This window comes from Cyprinodon tularosa, unplaced genomic scaffold, assembly GCF_016077235.1.
Source record: "Cyprinodon tularosa strain WSP-4 unplaced genomic scaffold, ASM1607723v1 ctg106, whole genome shotgun sequence".
In the NCBI taxonomy this organism is placed as follows: Eukaryota; Metazoa; Chordata; class Actinopteri; order Cyprinodontiformes; family Cyprinodontidae; genus Cyprinodon; species Cyprinodon tularosa.
The window spans coordinates 2,525,912-2,547,477 of NW_024037849.1; the positions used below are offsets into that span (position 1 = coordinate 2,525,912).

General features: G+C 40.3%; 1 protein-coding gene across 15 annotated transcripts in view; it reads left to right on the forward strand.

The window, feature by feature from the left end:
* lrrc7 (leucine rich repeat containing 7) overlaps positions 1 to 21,566 on the forward strand; it is a 153,602-nt gene that overhangs the window by 124,506 nt on the left and 7,530 nt on the right. For 13 of the 15 annotated variants that reach the window (XM_038287285.1, XM_038287294.1, XM_038287309.1 and 10 more), the window contains 12 exons: positions 3,043 to 3,244; positions 4,680 to 5,186; positions 5,393 to 5,617; positions 6,126 to 6,360; positions 6,552 to 6,908; positions 7,386 to 7,631; positions 11,685 to 11,897; positions 13,149 to 13,310; positions 14,327 to 14,446; positions 14,620 to 14,830; positions 16,120 to 16,379; positions 17,042 to 17,134. In XM_038287285.1, coding sequence (XP_038143213.1) covers positions 3,043 to 3,244; positions 4,680 to 5,186; positions 5,393 to 5,617; positions 6,126 to 6,360; positions 6,552 to 6,908; positions 7,386 to 7,631; positions 11,685 to 11,897; positions 13,149 to 13,310; positions 14,327 to 14,446; positions 14,620 to 14,830; positions 16,120 to 16,379; positions 17,042 to 17,134 — 2,831 coding nt within the window. The remainder of the gene's footprint in view (positions 1 to 3,042; positions 3,245 to 4,679; positions 5,187 to 5,392; positions 5,618 to 6,125; positions 6,361 to 6,551; positions 6,909 to 7,385; positions 7,632 to 11,684; positions 11,898 to 13,148; positions 13,311 to 14,326; positions 14,447 to 14,619; positions 14,831 to 16,119; positions 16,380 to 17,041; positions 17,135 to 21,566) is intronic. The other 2 variants (XM_038287324.1, XM_038287379.1) reach the window with 1 other exon arrangement.

Genomic DNA, 21,566 nt, shown 5'->3' on the forward strand with positions numbered 1-21,566 from the left:
AGAGCTGATGGGAAACAGCTGTGCGCTGAGAACCAGCTCCCAGGAGAGGATCCATGGCGCCCTCTGGTGGGCAAACCTCTGGATCCCAACAGAAACAGAAGCCCAGAAGAAGGGATACAAACAGAAACAGAAGCTACAGAATGGGATCCACACCGCCCTCTGGAGGGCAACCCTTGGATCCCAACAGTACCCCCCCCTCAAGGGCGGATACCAGACGCCCAAAAACAAAAAACCAGAAACCAAAACAACCCACCTAGGGCGAACAGAGGGGGAAACAGGCACGGGGGGCCAGGCACAAAAAACAGATCAGGAACCAGAACTCAAAACAACCCACCTAGGGTGGGCGAGGACAGAGAAAGTCTCAGGTGACCGGCCGAGGGGCCGGTAGCAGGGCTAAATCTCAGGTGGCCTGCCGTGGGGCCGGCAGCAGGATTGAGTCTCGGGTGGCCGGCCGTGTGACCGGCAGCAGGACAAGGCAGAATCTCAGGTGGCCGGCCGTGTGACCGGCAGCAGGACAGAGTCTCAGGTGGCCGGCCGTGTGACCGGCAGCAGGACAGAGTCTCAGGTGGGCGGCCGTGTGACCGGCAGCAGGACAGAGTCTCAGGTGGCCGGCCGTGTGACCGGCAGCAGGACAGAGTCTCAGGTGGCCGGCCGTGTGACCGGCAGCAGGACAGAGTCTCAGGTGGCCGGCGTCTCAGAAGCTGCAGGGGCCTTGGAGGAGGACACCGTTTCTGCTTCAGCAGGAAGCACCGAGGAAGAAGCCATCTCAGCTGCTGCAGGAAGCTCCGAGGAGGACGCCGTTTCTGCTGCTGCAGGAAGCTCCGAGGAGGACGCCGTCTATGCTGCTGCAGGAAGCTCCGAGGAGGACGCCGTCTATGCTGCTGCAGGAAGCTCCGAGGAGGACGCCGTCTCTGCTTCTGCAGGAAGCACCGAGGAAGACGCCGTCTATGCTGCTGCAGGAAGCTCCGAGGAGGACGCCGTCTATGCTGCTGCAGGAAGCTCCGAGGAGGACGCCGTCTCAGCTGCTGCGGGGAGCGTCGAGGTGAACGCCGACTCAGCTGCTGCGGGGAGCGTCGAGGAGGACGCCGTCTCAGCTTCAGCGACACAGCAACAGGCTCGGCAGCAACCGACGACTGTGGCTCAGGGGAAGGCTCGGAGGAAAGCGTCGACTGCAGCCCAGGAGGAGGCTCAGGGGAAGCCGTCGGCTGTAGCTCAGGAGGAGGCTCAGAGGAAGCCGTCGGCTGTAGCTCAGGAGGAGGCTCAGAGGAAGCCATCGACAGTAGCTCAGGGGGAGGCTCAGAGGAAGCCGCCGACTGCAGCTCCACCCCAGGAGCAGGGGAGACCACCGATCGCGGCTCCACAGGAACAGAGGTGGCTGCAGATTGCGGCTCCGGATCAGGAACAGAAGAGGCCGCCCATTGCGGCTTCACTTCAGGAACAGGGGAGCCCGCTAGTTGCGGCTCCCGGTCAGGAACAGAAGAGGCCGCCCATTGCGGCTTCACATCAGGAACAGGGGAGCCCGCTGGTTGCGGCTCCCGGTCAGGAACAGAGGATGCCGCCCATTGCGGCTCCGGATCAGGAGCTGGGGAAACCACTGACTGTGGTTCCACAGGAGGAGGCTCGGAGTAAACCGCCGACTGCGGCTCCACCCCAGAAGCTGGGGAGACCATCGATTGTGGCTCCACAGGTAGACAGGTGGCGGCCGGTCGCGGTTCCGAATCAGGGACTGAGGAGGCCGCCCATTGCGGCTTCGAATCAGGAGCAGGGATCCCTAGACGCCTCCAGATCTCCTGCACAAGACGATTCCACTCCTCATCTACTCGGCACAGCTCCATCTCCACCTCTCGTAGATAATTCCCAAAACTCCGGTGCATCCGCTTCCTTAAGTTCTGCTCAGGGGTCTCAGGAAGGCAGGAAGCGGGCTCAGGGGCTAGGGAGGCCGCTAACTCGTAGTAGTGTCGTAGCAGCGCCTCCCACTTGGGAGGCAGTGGACGGCGCTGAGCGGGCCTCACCAGGTGAGCGTGCTGGGAGTCTGCTGGGCTAGTCTGTTGGCCGGATCGTTCTGTCATGATACGTGGTTGGTTTGCTAGCCCAAGGATGCAGAACTCCACAGACACAGAGGCAGGATTAAAGTCCAATGTTTATTTGGATGAGCACAGGGTTCTGCCCTGGAAGGCAGGGGAGACAGAGTACAGGTTAAACTCAGGGATAGATTAACAAACTGAAACTCACTGGTTTGCTGGTTCAGGCAGGCAGAGTAGCACAGGTAACGGACATGGCAAGGCGTGGCAAAACGTGGTAAACATGGCAAGGAACAAAGACTAGGGAACCCATGGCTAGACTTGGAAACAACGGCTAACACATGGCTGTGGGTAACACAGGCTACGATCCGGCTACGAGTGAAGCTGTCACACAGCTTATATGGGGAGAGGTTAATGAGCAGAGCTGATGGGAAACAGCTGTGCGCTGAGAACCAGCTCCCAGGAGAGGATCCATGGCGCCCTCTGGTGGGCAAACCTCTGGATCCCAACAGAAACAGAAGCCCAGAAGAAGGGATACAAACAGAAACAGAAGCTACAGAATGGGATCCACACCGCCCTCTGGAGGGCAACCCTTGGATCCCAACAGGACATGTTGCAACTTATGCATCACACTCACACAAACACACACACATCACCATACAGAAATTATAAATTATTTCAGAGTAAATTTTAAAATGCATATCTGCGAGTTAAAAAAAAAATTAAGAATTTATTTTGATGTGGCATTTTATCCACACTTTTATATAATGTCTAAACCTGTTATGTATGCAGGAAGGATGGTGCCTGATTTATTGACTGTTCAGTGTGTTAAAAAAAGATCATAAAATCTGAGCTCACATCCTCAAGAAGGACATTTTTCAAATTATAATTGTACGGGTTCAACATTTTAGTTTGTTCAAGTTTAGCAGCATAAAACTATTTATTTTATCAACAGCAGTATTATTTAGTTTTTTTAATATTTTGAAGAGAAGTTATTTTCTTTGTGTCTGTCTCCATTCAGAGTCAACAGATGAGGAGGTGGATAAACTCCACTGTCTGAACCACAGTGGTTCCTCAGCCACCTACTCTGACTACTCCCCCTCCCAGGGCTCCTCAGGCTCCTCCAATCCTTCCGCCAACACACACTCTCATGCACACTCACACAATCCTGGCCTGCAGGCCCCAAATAAAGACCAAGCCCCTCAAACACATTGGACCAACAGGTAAATACACCTGTTTCATGTTCTATGTCCTCTTCAGACTTTTCATCTATTATCACATCTTCTCATTTAGTCTAAACCTGACCTCATCTTCTCCATCTATTGTCTCATTCATCTGTCAACTTGATCTATCTTTTATCTTCTCCATCCCTTTTTGGGCAACCTCCTCCTCTATCTGCTCAGGAAGGTTAGAGTGATATGGAAAAACTGCAGATTGCTGCTTAGGATTTTCCTGTGCCAGCTTCTCTGGTTTAGAGACTGTTTAGAAGGAAATTGCTTTTTGTGATTTTTGTGCAGATAGATCAAAAGAAACAGTTATGGTTGCTCTGGCTGTAATGCATTCATATTCTGTAAGTTAACGTATGGTATGTTTTATGTCTGAATTCCTGCAGTAATCGACACAAGAAAAATGGCTTCTTTTTAATTACATGCCAAATTTATTACATGGTAGCCTCGGTCATGTTGCTTAGTTCTAATTTAAGTCTGTCTATGTTGTATGGACATTTTCTCTCTATAAGTGATTTACATTAATTAAAGTAAATCTATTATATCTGCCAATAAATAATTAAGGTTTTTATAATGCCCTTACAAGATTTTTTTTTGGTTAAATATCAGCAAGGAGAACTGCACTTTAATTAGTACAATTTCAAATAGCAAACACTTAAATTTTTTTTATATTTTTCTAAAAGTCATAAACTAAACTCATAGAATTATGGATTTTAATTGGCTTTTTCCATGTCTTCAAAAATGATCCTAATATTTATACTTTATCCACACACACACATACGGATATATGATATTTAGGAGTAAAACATTAACCTCATTAGATTTCAGGGGCAAGTATCCATATCAGATGTATGTATTTAAATTAAGGAATGAAAACTGCTAATTTAAATCAAATTTGTCCAAACAACAATGGTGGGATCCATAAAACAAAATACAAAATATTCACAATTTCTGCTTCTAATAATCCTTATTTTTGTGAATTTCGTAGCAAATTGGACCTTGAAGATATTTTTATTTTCTGCTTCATATTGACAGCTTGGTATTGAAAGAAGCTGTAGTTGAAAAGTTGATTTACTAGGAATATAACTTCTTAGAAAAACTCTGATTCATACATCCCTCTTTTACTTAGGCCTTGTATTTCTTGTATTTGCCATTTTATAATTTGTATGATTTATGTCTTTATTATTTTCTGAGAAAGGAGGTTAATGGCATTTCTTTTGGCATTCGCCCTCTGGGATATCCAATTACCCTAAACATAGTCCTTTGCTCAGTTGAATTTTAGGAGTGGTTTTACAAAGATAAAGTCCTGTTTCTAGCACCTGTAGGTTTGTTTTGCACAACACATGTAACTTCAACATGGCATTTTAGTATAATCTGGTTCTTTTTTAACTGTTTTCTTTTTAATTAACTGCCAATATGTTTTATTTTGCAGACTTGCCCAGTCATTTCCAAAGCCTATTGACTCCAAACCCCTGCTGTCTCAGAGAGAAACTCCTCCATCAGGAACCCTGCAGCAACGGGGAGATCGGCGTCCGCTCAGCGAGCCTTTTGATTGGTCTGAGGCTCAACACTATGATAACACAGGTTTTGATGCTGAAGAATCTCCTATGGACCCTCCATCCTCTAATACAAGTCAGGGTAACCCTCCTCTGGGCTCCAAACCCCGCAGTCAGTCAGCACATGGCCGCCGGCCGCTTCTCAGGCAAGATCGGATTGTAGGAGTCCCTTTGGAGCTGGATACCCAAACACTCCCCTACCACGGTAACCAACGTTCAAATGCGGATAATGACCATCAGTCCTCTGGACCTCCCTCCCAGAACCCCTGGCAGAACTGGACCAGAACTCCCAGCCCTTTGGAGGACAGAACCGCTTTCCCCTCGAAGCTGGACCTGACACCCACCTCAAGCCCCAACCCTGATCGTAAAGACATTGACTCAAGGTGAGTAACTGAGAATTTGCTGAGAAGTGTTGTTACATCTTAAAACTGTTGGAGAACAACAAACACTCACAACATTTACTCAGCCATAATGAATATTGACATAGCAATAAAATTACTCTCATAGACAATTTAAACAGAAGCAGGCCTGCTTTTTTCTGTCTTCATTGATATAGTCAATTTTATAACTCCCTATGTTTTATTTTAAGACTGGAGCAAGGCTCAGGACCTCTGCCTGGAAGCTGGACATATCACAACAGTCAGGGGGAGCAGATCAGGAAGGATCAGCTCAGTGTTGGTGGAGGAAACAAAGTAACAGTGGTGATGAGTAAAAGCTCAGACCGACTCTCTCCAATGATGAGGGAGACGCGATCCAAGTTTAAGAAGTCCCAGAGTATAGATGAGATTGACATTGGCTCCTACAAAGTCTACAGGTAAGTTCAGGACCCATATTAACTCAGCAAATCAAAAGTCTCCCTCCTGCCACTTAGAGATTTCCCAAAGTTTTTAGCTGTTGATAATGATACCTAAGAATTCTGATTTTATTTTGCCACAGGATTAAGCAACATTATTTGAAGTATTTTTTCTAGTCCTCCATACACTGCAATTAATAGAAGATTAGTGTTATCATTTTGACAAGATGAAACGTTCCAACAGGTGTTTGTGAGAAGGAGCAGGGAATTCTCATGGAAATCTCTTTTTTCATTTTGGAATGATGTTTAAAACTGCTAAATTTCAGTGCTCCCTGCTGAAGTAACTCATTATCTCAAGAAAGCATTTTCTGTTTTTTTAACCTCTTATGTATGAATCTTTCACCGATCATGACAAGGATCTGATTATCTAGGTTGCAGATTGGTAGATTTAGGTCCCCCAAATGAAATTGTGGTGCAGCTTGTGATGTTCTTAAGTATTTTGGTTCCAGTTGTTCATTTTTCCTCATAGTATTCCTATGGAAAGCTACAGTTCATCCATTGAACAGCAGACTAGTTTGGACCGTCAAGAGCTCCCTGGTTCCATGGAGCAGACCAGCATGTCAAGGTCTCAGTCTGCACCCATGTTAGACGATGAGATGGGCTTCCCAGGACATGGAGGTAGCAGCCAGAATCAGTCTGGACAAAATCAGAAACCTACCATTCCTCACAAGGCCTATCACTTTGACCAAAACTACAACCCCCAGGTAAAATACCATTTTTATATATATGACTTTGTATTAGAAACATATCAAATAACATTGATTTTCAACAAATTTCTAATTAAAAAATGCTAATATGGAGTAACTTCGTGTAATTATAATAAGATTTTAGATTTTGAATGAAAAATGCATGACATTTTTATAATGACTCATTGATGAACCTTCTATCCAATCAGATGACCATAGATCGCAGAATCCCTCCCCCCTTCCCTAACACACCAGATTATGTTAACCACTCATCAAAGGCCATGGATTACTTGAGTCAGCCTGGGAAGACACTACCCAAGGAGCTTGTGAGTCCTCGTTATCGTGCGTATCCACCACTGGAGATGTTTTCATTCCCCCAAGGCCCAATCAACCAGGACGGTTCCCACAGCCAGCAGCAGCAGCAGCAAACTATCTCAACTCAGCGCTCCAGGCCAGGCTTTTTGAGGAGAGCTGATTCTTTGGTAAGCTCTACAGAGCTTGCCTTATTTCGTAGAGTTCATGAAGCCCAGCAGGAGGCGCTACAAGAAGCTCAGTACAAGCAGCAGGTAGGAGCGAGTACTGAAGAAAATGTATCTTTATAAATCATTGTTAACATATAAATCATCATAAAAAGGTTTATATTAAACCAGAGATTACATATTCTACCAATATATCAAATATTCTCTGGTACTGTATTTTTTTAAATTTAGGTAATTCCTGAAAATAATACAAAAAACTATGGTCAGCCTTTTTATGTCGTTGAACAAATATATTCTTCTGATTGTTGGCTATTTGATTGATTATATATATTATGGTAATATTAATTTGTACATTCGCTATACATTACAACTTTCTTTTTTCTTGGACAAACCTATTTACAGTTAGATATATAATTAATGCATTCTTTTTTAATTGATTAGTTTAATTTCTACTACTCATTTGATAATAAAAGTTTTGTGCACCAAAATTTAAAATAAAGAGGAAAACAATCTGATATTTCTAATTTGAAATTTGTTGGTTTGTCCTTCTTGTTATATTCTCAGACGGACCCCCCTCATTATAGTCGGGCTCTTGCCTATTCCTCCCCCATGGAACACTCTGCCCTGACCAACATGTCTGACAACCAAAACCAAATGATGCACAACAAGAGAAACGGTCGCTATGATGATGACTATACCACATACCAGGAACAGAAGAAGCCCATGATTGGTTATCCGACCAAAAGTCTGACTCAGCGTCGCCCCCTGTCAGCTAGGAGCTACAGTACTGAAACCTATGGAGCATCTCAGGTGACACTCAGAACACTTTAGCTCTTCAGAAATTATATATAATTTTAGTAATTCCAAATCAAAAAAACTTTGCTTGTTAGTGACAACTTATCTCACTGATAATTATGCTATTTCTACCTCTTGTAAATTAAATAATTGTTGTTTCCAACAGCTTTTAATAAAAAAAATAATAATAATAATATGGAAAAGAGAAAGATGTATAAAGATAATACTGGACTTTTACAGGGAAATGTAATTATTTTAAAGCCACTTTACATTTTTGTTTGGTATAGAGCTAGAAGTATTCATGATTCTTTAGGATTTGCCCAGAGTTGACTAAGACAACTGTTAATTACAATGGCTTTAAAAAGAAGGGTAAACTGTTATATTTATGTGGGAGTGGTAGGTTAAAAAGATTGACGTTTTTTTTAAACAAATGTATTATTTAAAAGTGGTTGATTGTGATATCATATGGCTGATGTTCTAGTGCCCACACATTGGTTTGTTGGGTAGCTTAATGGATTCTGCAGCAAAACCTCCCCCACCCATGAGCGATTTAATTGGTCCAGGAGTCATAGATAGATAGATGGATTGATACATGGAAAGAAAACACACTAAACCTACGAGTAAGTTTTTGTTTCCTTTTTTAGTATGTAGAATATTTTCTGAGCCACATTTCAGGAGAAAGGATAAGTTAAAACGTTGAAAAGTTTTTGAGGTAAATCCCAGCATTTTCCCCGGATTTTCGATTTTAGAAAGCTAGATAGCCGTAATCTTAACTCAATTTGTGAAATACCTCCAGTCAGTAGCAGGACTTCTTGAAGTTAACCCGAGTCTGTTGCACATTTGAGCAAATCCACAAGACATCACAGAACTGCAGGTATCAGATGGTTGCTATCACATTTTGAGATGTCATTGATATTTTTTGGGGTTCCCAGGCATAATTGGAAACATATATCGTTTTGCATTCATGAAATATAGATGTTATCTTTTCTTTCCTAATATTATTAGGATATTTTTCATTAAGCATGTTTTCATGCTTTTTGGAAATATAACTTGTACTGCTATTTCAAAGGGAGGGATGGAAGAGATTTCAGTTTCAGTTGCTTCTCTGCAGTTTTTCATATTAAGTCATGAACTATGGTTTAACTTCTTATTTATTAATTATATTGTTTTGAATAAGGCTAATGAAGGCCATGTAATTAATAGGTAAAGGTTAAATATGATAATTTTTTAAAACTGAACAAGACGGTCTACAGGGACCGGGACCTTTGAGTTCCATGAAAATTAGGAGGTCGAAAGAGTTTTAGCTATTGATTTAAACTGGTCCAGCTTTATCTGGCATTTACCCCTCCATGCATGCTGTTGCCTAGCAACCGTTACAGTTGACACACAAATCAGGTAAAGAATGGATGCCAAACTCCTCATTATTGTTCTGGGTGCTACTGTTCTTCCTGAAGTCAACAATGATCTTCTTCGTCTTCTCCACGTTCAGGATCAGGCCTGTTATCTTTGTACCAGTCTACCAGTTGATCCAACTCCTCTCTGTAGTCCTGGCTATAGTCGTCTCTGATGAGGCCCACCACTGTGGTGTCGTCTGCAAACTTCACAATATAATTAGTGGTGAACCTGGGGATGTAGTCGTGTGACATCAGAGTGGGATCAGGGGGCAGGGGGCTCAGGACTCAGTCCTAAGGGGAGCCTGTGCTTAGAGTAATGACATCAGAGGTGTTCTGTCCGATCTGGACTGAGTGAGGTCTTTTTGTGATGAAATCTAAATGCCACTTGCAGAGGGGTGTATTGAAGCCCAGCTGTTCCAGTTTGCCTATTAGATTCTGTGGGATGATGATGTTAAAAGCTTGAAAGCTGAGCTGAAGTCCTGGAACATCATCCGCATGTGGGTGTTCTTCTCCTCCAGGTGTGCCAGGCTCAGGTGAAGAGCAGAGGAGGTGGCGTCCTCAGTGGAGCAGTTCTGTCAGTAGGCAAACTGGGACAGGTCGAATGTTGGGGGTAGACTGGAGATGAAATGTTCTTTAACCAGCTTTTCGAAGCACTTGATCATGATGGGAGTCAGTGCGACAGGCCAGTAATCATTAAAGGAGGTGACCTGAGGCTTCTTTGGGAGCGGAATGATGGTGGCAGACTTAAAGCATGCTGGTACTATGATGCAACCCAAACTGTTCTAAGAGCAATATTGGACCAAAAAAAAAACAAACAAAAAACAAACACCTTTGATTTTAGAGTAAACCAGGTCTAAAGTGTTTACACCCTGAGTCCACATGTTGGTAAAAGTAAGGGAGCACAGTCTTCAAGTTAGACTGGTTAAAATCCCCTGCAATGATGAAAACGCCCTGTGCGTGCAGATAGCCTGGTATAGAGTCTTCATGGGCTCTTATGTATTACTGCTGGGGGGCACGTAAACAGCAGTGATGCTAATCCCACTGAACTCTCTGGGCAGATCGAGCTGTCTGCAGTTAACTGTCAGAAACTTGATTTCCGGAGAGCAGAAGCTGGCAACTGATCTAGAATTTTTACACCAGCTGTTGTTTACATGCACATACATCCCCCCTTCCAGCCCCCTAGTCTTACTGCCGAGCTCTCAGTTTCTATCAGCGTGGTATAAGGAGAACCCCTGCAAGCTAATAGCATTGTCTGGTATTGATGAAGCCATGATTCAGTCAGGATGATGGCACAGTTACTACACTCCTTTTTTTAAGAGAGATCAAGTATTAACCATTTTGTTACATCCGTCCGAAGAACTCCACAACCTTTAAAACAGCCAAGAGTGGCTGTATTTAAGAGTCCAGAGACTACATTTTGTGACCGATGCTCCAGCAGGCTCTGGCGGTTGTAGATGCAGGATCGATGCCTAATTTGTAGCGTTCTAATCGGCGTATTTTGTGTTTGTCTGGAGCTGTAGCACGCCCCTGCTTTCAGGCGTAGCCATCTTGGTTAACCTGCATTGATTGAAAAAATATACTTTATTAATCCCAAACAGAAATGCAGGACATTTAAACCAAATGGTTACAAAATCAAAGATTGGTTTTAACATCAAAATGTGTTTAAAATCTGTCATCATCTGTCATGAAACCTAATAGATACTATGTATTTACTGTATACAAACATACGCACACAGACAGAAAAAATCCTACAATGTGATTTGCTGGAATTTTTGACAATTACAGAGTAGGAGAACTTGCACACTTGCCCCACTGTATGCATGGGTGTGTGTGTTATTTTATTTGATCAATTGTAGGCATGGAAACTGAGGAATGGCTGTTTTAGAGTGAGGGGTCACGTTTAGAAGTAATGTATGAATTAAATTTAGTATGGGCTTAGGGTTAGGTATGAACCCATAGTGGTTAGGTCAGGGTGAGAGTCAGTTAGGCTGTAGAAATAGGTTAGAAATTAACAGAAGTTAATGGAAAGGACCTGCAGAAATGGAGAGGCATGTTATGGGCGTGTGATACCTGGAATAGAAAGCTTAAATATCTGCTGTATATTCAACAACATAAATTAAACTACAGTAGTAAATTCATTAAAATCCATGATCTCATATAAGTATATGGAGTTGCTCATGAATTAAATGGAAAGGCGTGGATGTGGCCTATTTTGGCAGAGAAGTTGAATGATTTAGGATTACAAAAAAATGTTTGTTTAAATCCTTTTCTTGTGATTGCCTTTATCTACAGTAAGTAGTATGCATAGTACAGATAGTGTTCTTGTTTTCAAGATATCCCCTCATTTATGAGTAATCCTTTCAGAATATTATGGGTGAGTTTTAAGGCTGATGTTCTTAAAATAGCTAAAGAGGTGTGTCCAACAGCATTCCTGATTAGATGTGCAAAGCGTTTCATCTGGTGTCGTTCAGGATAACACAAGCTTGAAAAGCTATAAAGTAGTTTTATGGTTCTTACCTTACTGTTTAATAACTTTTGGAAAAACTCATAATATATGTTTTTAGTGCAGTGCCTGACAAGTTAATTTAGTTTAAACTCAGAAATACCTGGCTTCATTCCAGACTTTTTGCTTCTCTTCTTTTGGCTTGTATTATGATACCTTACCGCAAATCAGGCCCGTCCGGTGTCAGCTCGTCCAACCATGGCTGCTTTGCTGGAGAAGATGCCACCCGACTACACTTTGGCAACATGTCCTGAGAAACCGTCTGAGGACACCATCAAAGTTAGACCTGGTGTGCAGCCGAAACCAGAGGACATCACTTCAAAGATGCCAGCTGACTGGAGGCAACAACTTCTTAGGCACATAGAGGCCAAACGATTGGACAGGGTACGTCTGTGCAATGCAGATACTTTAGAGAAAAAAGAATCACATCACTCACACATACATATGAATATACAGCACAGAAGCCCTTCCTGTCTGTATCAGTGTAAGTTTGTGTTTTAAGGTTGACAAGATTTGTTTTCAGCTGCATGTGTGTCCCCTCCACACTGTCGCTGTGTCAGCCTGATCAACTGCACACTCACCGAAGGATATGTGCTTTGAAAAGTCACATTCCGTTACATTCAGTTCAGCAAAATCTCCATTCTATTATACAGACTTATTTTGTGTGTGTCATGTTTTCTTATTCATTTTTTTCAAACAAGTGAAAAGTTACCAAAATTACTGGTAATTAAAGTTTGTGTTAGAAAAGTATGCTGATGTTAATCACTGATATTTCTTTATAATTTCCACTTGTTTGAAAAAAGACAAAAGATCCTATGAATCACAGTCATTATAAAATATGAGGAGATTTTGTCTTGACACATATCTAAAACACAGATATTAACAAAGGATAATCTTTCAAGTTTTTTCCAATTATTTTTCATGACAGTTGATACTCTTTTTTTTTAAAGCTGATAAAATGAACCAGCAACCAAATGAAAACCTGTACCTCACTGTCCAAATATAAGGCATTTCTCTACAGCTAAGCCCAAAATGAACTTTTCCATATCCCAGGCAGATTTAATTATAACTAATATGACAGGTTTCCTCCAAAGAAAACAAATCAATTAGCTTATTTTAAATGCCAAACTAATTATGATCTTTCTGATTTTTCTATCGCCATTAAATCTAATGCTCCTAAGAGATCTAGAAAAAAACAAGATTAAGACAACAATGAAGTCAATACTGTTATCCAGTCGCCAAAACGTAAAGCACAAGAAAAAAATGTTTTTAACATTTTTTACAAAGTTTGAAGGATACAATTCTTATTTACGTATTAAGCTAAGTATATGTTGCTTTATTTTCATATTTCAGTCTGAAGGCTTGGATATAATTGCTGGAATGAACTGATCCACTTCTTGTTGCTTGTATGACAATGTTTTGTGTGTATTGACCGATCACTAGCTAACATTTTTCTGTGCTTTCAGCAAATCTGCACTCTTGTTGTTGTTTTCTTATAAGTGTTACTGTTGTTGTTTGTATATTTGGTTCCGTGGAGCTGTGCTGGCTCGCTGTGCTGGCTCGCTGTGTTGGCTCCACCCACCCCCCTCCCCCCGTCATTCACCCATGTCATGTGATGTTGTCTTCTCCAATCAGAGTGGTGTCCTAAAGCACAACACGCTCACGCTGGGCATGCTCTATCAGGGTCACGGCCAGGGGCGCAGCACCACTTTGAACTTTAACCTTTATAATAACACTAGGCATGAGCCCCCTGCTGGCCGCTGGCTGCCACTACCTCCTCCTCCATCTGCCATCACCGTGAGTATCCCCCTATGAGAGTACTGAAACCCTGGTTACAATTACTTCACACAAATAATAACAGAGAGCTAGAAGGAGCCAAGACCATTTGTCTTTTTAACCCCATGCAATTTTTTTTTTACAGGTTTTTTGGTATTTTAAAACTTGCTTTTATTCAAATACCAGAAGAGTCCTGATACAGCTTATTGTATTAATGTTTCCTAAACAGGATTTCTTTGAATCACCCAAATATCTAGCAGCTTATAGACAGCAGTTTTGACATATTACAATGTTGAAAATTGGTCAGCTGGAAGTAAAAATGATTATGCATCAATTTCCTACACTATTTTCAGTTGTTACAATGTTTGTAATATGGACATTCTTTTGAATGATCTTACCAAATGTGAGAATAGCCCAACTCTTAGCATTCTTAGAAGTGCATTTGCCTCAGAAAGGTTAAGAAATATTAGCACACCAGTCAAGGAAGAATAATCTATGGCAAATAGAAATGTAACACACTGGTGAAGGATTAGCATTACATTTCTGCAAGGCAGTTTATCAGGTGGTCCCTCAAGGTTATAGAAAAAAAGATGTAGACTTGAGTAAAAACATTTTAAAAGAAAAATATACTTATAATTGTTATTTGTTACCAGATTACCTAAAGTTAAGACCTAGTTTCCACACCCTTCTGCTCTACATACAAACAAGGTTTCTGAAAGATCATCTTACCAAGTATTGATCGCTCCTATGGACATCTAAGCTTCAATGAAATAATTGCATATTCTCAAATGTTGGATATAAAGGTTTTGATCAAAAGTTTTGGTTAAGGCTTTTTGTAACAGTAGTCAGAAGTCCTAATTGTCAGAGGTGTCAGTCTTCCTTCCATGTTGACATATGCTTATGAAGATAATTAACTGATTTTTGGTCAAAATATGTTGTTATATCCCTGTTCCTGTTGAAAGAGAATATCTTACCAACTTTAACTCAGGAGAATAACCCTACTCCTTTTGGTGTTTCCCTGTCTCTGCATTCCTCAGACACCTTCCCAGCAGGCTGCAATGCTGGATAATGACCAAGAGGAGGTCCCAGGGAGCAACCAGTGGGCTCCCTACTCTCTTGGTCGAAGAGACGTTCCTCCAGAGAACCTCATGAAAAAGGTAAGAGGTTAATGATACAGATACGCTTTGGATTTTATTTTTAAGCCTTTGAAATGTTCTGATCATAGATGACAAACGTTGATTTTAGATCAGTCAAACTGGTGAGTGGTAACATAGGTGTGATCATGACTAAGTGGAAAGTCATCTGTCTTCCATGTCTCTTTTTTCCACAGGGTGGACATTCACACAACTCCTCACATCAGTCACACAACACTATGATCGTCACCTCCACCTCTTCCTCCTCGTCCACTGTGCCGCATCGTGTCGTTGGGCAGCAGGTTTATGATGGGATGATGAACAAGGGTGGGCAATACCAGCAAGGAATGTCCCTGTCAGTAGTACCTGCTGGTGGCCCCGGGCAGTACCAAGGCAATGTTTCACAGGGTAAACAAAAAAATGACTTCATATTTAAAGGTTTGATATTTTAAATAACATAGAATGTGACAAAAAAATAAAACTTTTGAAGCAAAACAGATTATTGCAAAATTATATCATGCTTGATGTCCATGAAGCATTTTATTTAATACAAAGTATATAATTGTAAAGTAGAAGAAAAAACAATCAATTTTTTTCTAACCTTAATTAGCTTCCCAAATCAAAGTTAAGACTCCCTTAAAATATAGAATTGTTGCAAAATTTCAAAATTGATGATCGCTAACAAAACCCATCCAATCTGCCTAGACCTTACTTTATCTATTTTGCAAAACAAAAACAAGCACAGTATCTTAATGCCAAGCTGGAGGAGACATTCCCCAAAAGTCTTGCGGTTCTAATTCCAGCAAAAGGTGGTTTAACAATCTATTGAGGCACTAAACACAGATACAGGGCAAACTTTTCATCAGTTTGGTAAAAAAATGATCATCCTTTGTTTTACTTCCAGTTTACAAGCTTGTTTACTACATATGAGTAAAAAAAGAAACAACACGGATGTTTTGTATGAAACCAAATACTTGTTTAGTTTTAATGCCCAGTTTATTGTTTTACTCTAGCCAGTAAAAGTGTTGGGGACCACTTTTAAAGCTGTAGTCAATATTAGAGTTTTTATTACAATACAATGAGCCGAATAAATTGGGCAATCTACCTTGATCACACGTATTCAATTATTAAAAAAAAGGAAAAAAAAGTATATTTTATGAAAGAATGATTGAAATAGTGCTTTATGAAAAATATATTTCTAGAAATCATGTGACGTAATCAGTGCAGTGAATGTCACAAACTTTTTTTTTTGCCATAGAAAACAAAGTTTAGTCTAAGAGACAAAGGCAAGTTTATGGTACCAAAGGTTAAAAGGTTAAAAACAGAAATATTTGTCTGCTCTTTGAGTTCAATTCTGGAATACTGTTAGCAAAGAAAAAAAACTGTAATTCATTATTCCTTCTTAAAAAGAAAATATTTTGACCAGTTTAACATCACTGAACGATGAATAAAGGTTCAAAATGTTTCTTTCTATAGTTGAATTTTGCAGGTTTAGATTTCGGCATATAAGCATTATGCTTCTGCCCTGTTTTGGTACTTATGATTTCTCCTCATGTGCACATATGATGCATTATTTATATCTTTTGGCTAAATAAGTTGTTGTAACTGCATTATATTAGGTTTAATATAGTCTTGATGAATGTAAGGTCTAAAAACATCAGGTAAGAAGTCCAATTTTGTTTCTTTGTTTTCTGCAGCTCTTTCTTCCCCTGGCCAGGCTTATCCGAGTAGTGGCCTGCCCATGGCCCTGTCATCGTCTGGAAACCAATCTCAATACAACCCTCACTCCTCCCATCAGTCCTCCATGCCTGCAACCAATCCACAGTATCATGTCAATCAAGGCATGGTCCACAGCAACCAGTCCGTCATGACTTCCCACAACAACCCGAGACCTCAGAGTGCTCGATGTCTGCTACAAACTAAAGGCCAGAAAAGCATGGATGGTTACCAAGAGCAGGTATGTCTGCCTCTCCAGCTGTTTCTCTTAGCCAGTCATGTGAGATGCTTGTAAAAGGACTATGCTAGTGCCAGTTGTTTTCTAAAGGATCAAAGTTAATCTAGGCTGTCTCCTACTGACGACACTAGCAAAGGCATAATTGTTTATCACACAGCAAATAGTTTAATAGAATGCAGGATGTTTAGCGATGACATTTGGATACTATGAAAGAGATTTAATGCCCTTTATCAAAGTCATTGCATTAATAAACAAGCTACTAATATTGACAAAATGTGGAGATGATTAGGGCATCCAAATGTAAGTTAGCATCGCAGAACCACAGTTCTAATTAGAAACATTTCACAGATGGAGATCATTGTTCCAGTCTAGAAAAGAACATGAAGTCATTTACACCAGTCTGTACAGCGATCAGCTACTAGGGTTTTTGTTTCCCCCCTTCCTTGCAATAGATGGTCTCTATTATGCCAAAAGCAAAACTATGACAGCGTTATTTGTGGCATTGCTGTTCTTGCCAGAGAGAGGATGACTTCCTAACCGCTGCCAAAAATGTTTTCCACATATATATTTACTCTGCGCATATGAATCAGTTTTCACAATCTATGTATTTCACTTTCCACGGTCTCTCCCTTTGTTTGTTTTTTTTCTCTCCTCTTCCTGCATAGTTGTGTGTGAGAATAGAGAAGAACCCCGGCCTTGGCTTCAGTATCTCTGGTGGCATCAGTGGCCAGGGGAACCCCTTCAAACCCTCCGACATGGTACGACCTGACCCAGCCTGTCAGCCAATCACAGCCTTCTTCGCTTTACTTCAGCGTTGCTATGGAAACTGCTGCTCGTTACCGCAGTGTTTCTTTTTTCTGTCTGTGAGGCAGATTCTGACTTAGTTAACTCAGTTTAGATTTTGCTGTTTGAAAACAGTCCTTGAAATAAGGTTACTGTGTTGCAATTGGTGAAAACACATAAACACGAACAAATTGACTGCATTTCTTGAAAATTTAACTCAGATTTATGAAGTAGTTCGAAAAACCTTTAAAAGTGATACCTAAGAATTGCATTGGGGTTTTTTTCTATCCAGCAGCCATAGGTCTGTGGTTTGTTATCTGCTTAGTGAAGTCACAACAGTTTCAACTGAGTTGTAACATCATCAGACTTGTACAAATCTAACAACATATGCCAAACTCTTTCATCAATGTAACTGAGCCTGTCAGCGTCTGCATCAAAAGTCTGTTGGGGTTGTAGATCCCAGACGCCTGATCTACAAGGCAAGTTGTCCTAGAAACACACGTCTTAAGTCAGTCTAAAGACGTGAGATGCTGCACACAAAAAGCTCCATTTGCTATTTTTAGTTGCCTGCTTAGTTCTGGGACACTGTGGGGGATTTTAGATGTTCCATGCTTTGATTCAGGAATGGAAGGTGTGAAACTTTATTCTGAGCAAAAACTGACAAGACAGCCTACAGTAGCTATCAAGAAAAGCTTGTAAAGAGAGAGTCCTTTAAACATTAATTTTCCATATAGCCACTGGGACGAATTGTTAAGTCTAACCATTAATGTAGAAATAAAACCTTTGTCTTGAGATAAAGATGGTGGGGATGTTGCTGATTCAAGCAGTTATTTTATAGGAGCTAATATACTTGTATCCATAAAGCTTTCTGCAAGTTTTAATTTGCCAATTATAAATCCCGTGATAAAGAGAATATGAAGATCATCTATGCAGCATTTTTTCACAGTGTTAGAATATTTTAATTTTTTATCATTTTGGAACAAAAGGTTTAAAAATATTAAGACTATAAATAGAAGATTGTGAAGTTGAAGGAGCATGAGGGATTATTTAATTTCTTATTAAAAATATGAGTGTTGGATGCATGTTGTTAGGACCCTTTATTAGGACACACCTAAATCATATTGGTTGCATATTCAGTGCAACCAAATGCTTTAGGGTTCACATATGTGTAATTTCTTTTTCTGGATGTAAAACCGTCTTAAAGACACCTGAAGCTTTGGACAGTACTCTATCGACAGAATCTGTGTATAAGATAACTGCAAGTTTTACGCTCTACCAAAAACTGACTTAATGGAAGAGGGGCATCAAGATAACAGTTTTAAACGAAGGCCAAAAGAAACCTAATGTTAAGTTATCCACCAGTCACAAAAGGGATTGGTCAAATACTAAAAGTTTCTGTGTTTGTCAAATGACTAACAGTGCTTAACATCCATAGAAAACCAGCCATAATAAAATAGCAGCATCAAACTATGGGATAATTTACTTTAGGAGTGGTTTACTTGCAAAACTCCCTACCTTAATTGAATTCTGTTTTATTGATCCGCATAGCAAACATCTTTACACCTGATGTTGCAAACATTGAATATCATCTAAAAGAAGACTACTAGGTTTGGTAAAATGGCCAGACCGTGAGTATGAATTATTAGAAATAGTTCACAAAATAATATATCAGAACTACAGTTCATGGGCTATATGCATAACTCCACTACTTCCTGAACTTAAGGCAGCTCCTCTGTTTCCTGTTTTTCATTACTGGTTGAACTGATTAATCCAGGTCTGTCTGACCATGGTTATTGAGGTCAGGCACACCTGGATTAATTCAGCAGAAAAAAACATGAAACAAAAGAGATGCCTTAAGTTAAAAAAAAAATAGTGGAGTAGTGCACAGAGCCCATTACAAAAATCAAAAATGCAGAAAATGTAGTGTGATAGCTCCCTCTAGTTGTAAACTTGTTTTTTGCTTTGGGTTGACATAAGGGGAATAGAACATAATAGAATAGAACAGAATTGTAATAATGAATAATTGTACACCTACATTGAAAAGGATTTTGTATTTTAACGAACAACTGGTTAATAAGAAATAGAGTGTAAATGCTAGCTGTAAAAATGTCACTTAAATTCTATTAAAATTAATCTATGAGTAAAATCTAAAACCTAATAAATTTTTTACTGTCAGGTTCATTGATAACACTCGTTAGAAGTCCTTATAAGTGCCTGAACAGAACAAACAATAATCCTCTAAAATTTACTTTAAAAGGCTAGCAGAGGCTCCTTAAACCACTGAGTTAGTTTCAGCTTCTGGCTAATTAGACCTCAGTGAGAAGAAAGTTTGCTGTTTTTTTCCCCCAGTGACTAGATAGAGAATGTAGGCTTTGTATGAAAAAAAAAAGTTTTCTTTTTTACTCAAACTATACTTATATAACTCGTGTAGTATCCCCCACATGTATTTTTTTTTCTTAAAAATATATATATTTTTTACTTAATAATGTCATCAACTATTCTGACTTAAAGGAGATTGTTGACAAAAAAAGAATAGTATCTGTCAGAAAAATCAAAATGGTTTAGCACTGGGTTTTAAGTTGGACAACTTTGCAAATTACAATAGAAATTGTTACCTTTATGAACATTTCACGGTGTTACCTTTATGAACATTTCAGTGTTGTAGCTCTGTGTGCAACTTTTATTGTTTTGTTTTTTCTGTGCAAATTATTTAACTGTTGTCTCTAATATCACATTATCTCAGCTAAAAACATATTCACTTAATATATACCATGAGCTTTATACAATCACATATGAATTGACTCAGAGAGTTGTCTTTTCAAAAGTCTGCATGGCAAATTAATCCGGTTTGTCACAAGATCATTCAGATATCTTACTGTATGTATGAGGCTCATGGTACAGTTGATACCTATTCGTGTCTAATGCTGTTTAGTTACTGTAGTGTCCTGGATGCTGCACACATCACTACTGCATTATGTTTTTGGTTCTCTTGTTCACTCCTCAATGGCACATTTATATGTGTAGCTTACTAATCTGTGCTCAACATGTAAGCTGCCTGTTGAACCACATGGAGTGATACAGCTGCATTGTCTGACACATCTGTGTTCAAAAACATCTTTCAACTCTCGGTGAAAAGATGTTGGTGTTTTTACAATCTCTGCCTTGGGTAATTGAGAAAAACAGGGGGGGTGTTACTGGTGATATGTATTTTTTTTTATTTTAAAAGTCAAAACCCATCAGACAGCTATTTTCTTCTTATATTATTTAAGTATATTCTTTTTTGTTTAATTTGCTGCATTTTAAGTTCTAGTCCAGTGGTTCTCAATACTGGTCCTCACCTGGACCACTGCCCTGCATGCTTTAGGTGTTTATTTGCTGCCACACACCTGTCTTATATAGGTGAATGATTGCCAGGCTTCTGCAGCTTCTGAGGTGTTCATGCAACCTTTTGAATAAAGTGAGCTAAAACAAAGAGACACCTAAAACATACGGGGCAGTATTCCCTCCCGACCATGAATGAGAACATATTACAAACCATCTCTCAGTGGTTCCCAACCTTGTTCCAAGTACCCCTGTCCAGCAGGGTTTATGAGACTCCTTGCTGCCACACACCTGACTTACATATGAATAAGTAATTATTAGGCTTCTGCTGCACTTAACATCTGCTGAGGAGGTCATCATTCTAGAATCCAGCTGCTTAACGTAGCTGCACATTGAAGTAGCTCTGCTAAATGGACTCTGATATAAAATATTCTTTCTGTCATGATTTGTGGACATTAAGATCTAAAAAGAAGTGTTAACTCCTGGTCTGATCATGTAATTCAGTGAAAGGTTGTAGTCAAATTAAAAAAGTATGCAAGAGGGGTTCACTCCAGTTGCTGGTAGTTGGATGGGATTTTGCTGGGAGTTGGAGGGAAGTGGGCTGCCATTCAGATGGCATTTGACTGGCAAGGCCCATTTTCAATGGCTGCTAATGTACATCTCTGCACTAAGACCTCTTCTTAGGAAATTGTATCACAATCTTGTTTTACTCTGCTCAGAGTTTTTGCCCCTTTAGAAGAGACAACCAGCATTCAAAATAATAATATAAGAAGATGGTCACAGGAAGCTGAAGAAGCAAAGCAAGATTGTTTTTAGGCTGCATACTGGGATGCACTGTGTCAGCCTCTGGAGAGGAAATTAAGGCAATGACTGAGTGTGTGACTGACTACATAAACTTCTCTCTGGAATAACACCATTCCTACTAGAGCAGTGAAATTCTTCCAAAATAATAATGTTAACCATGGATCTCAAGTGATTTGAAGGAACTGCTTAATAAGAAAAAACAAGCCTTCTGGAATGGAGACTGGTTATTATTAAGGAGTATAAAGAAGCAACTTAAGGTCAAGATATGAGAAAGCAAGGAGG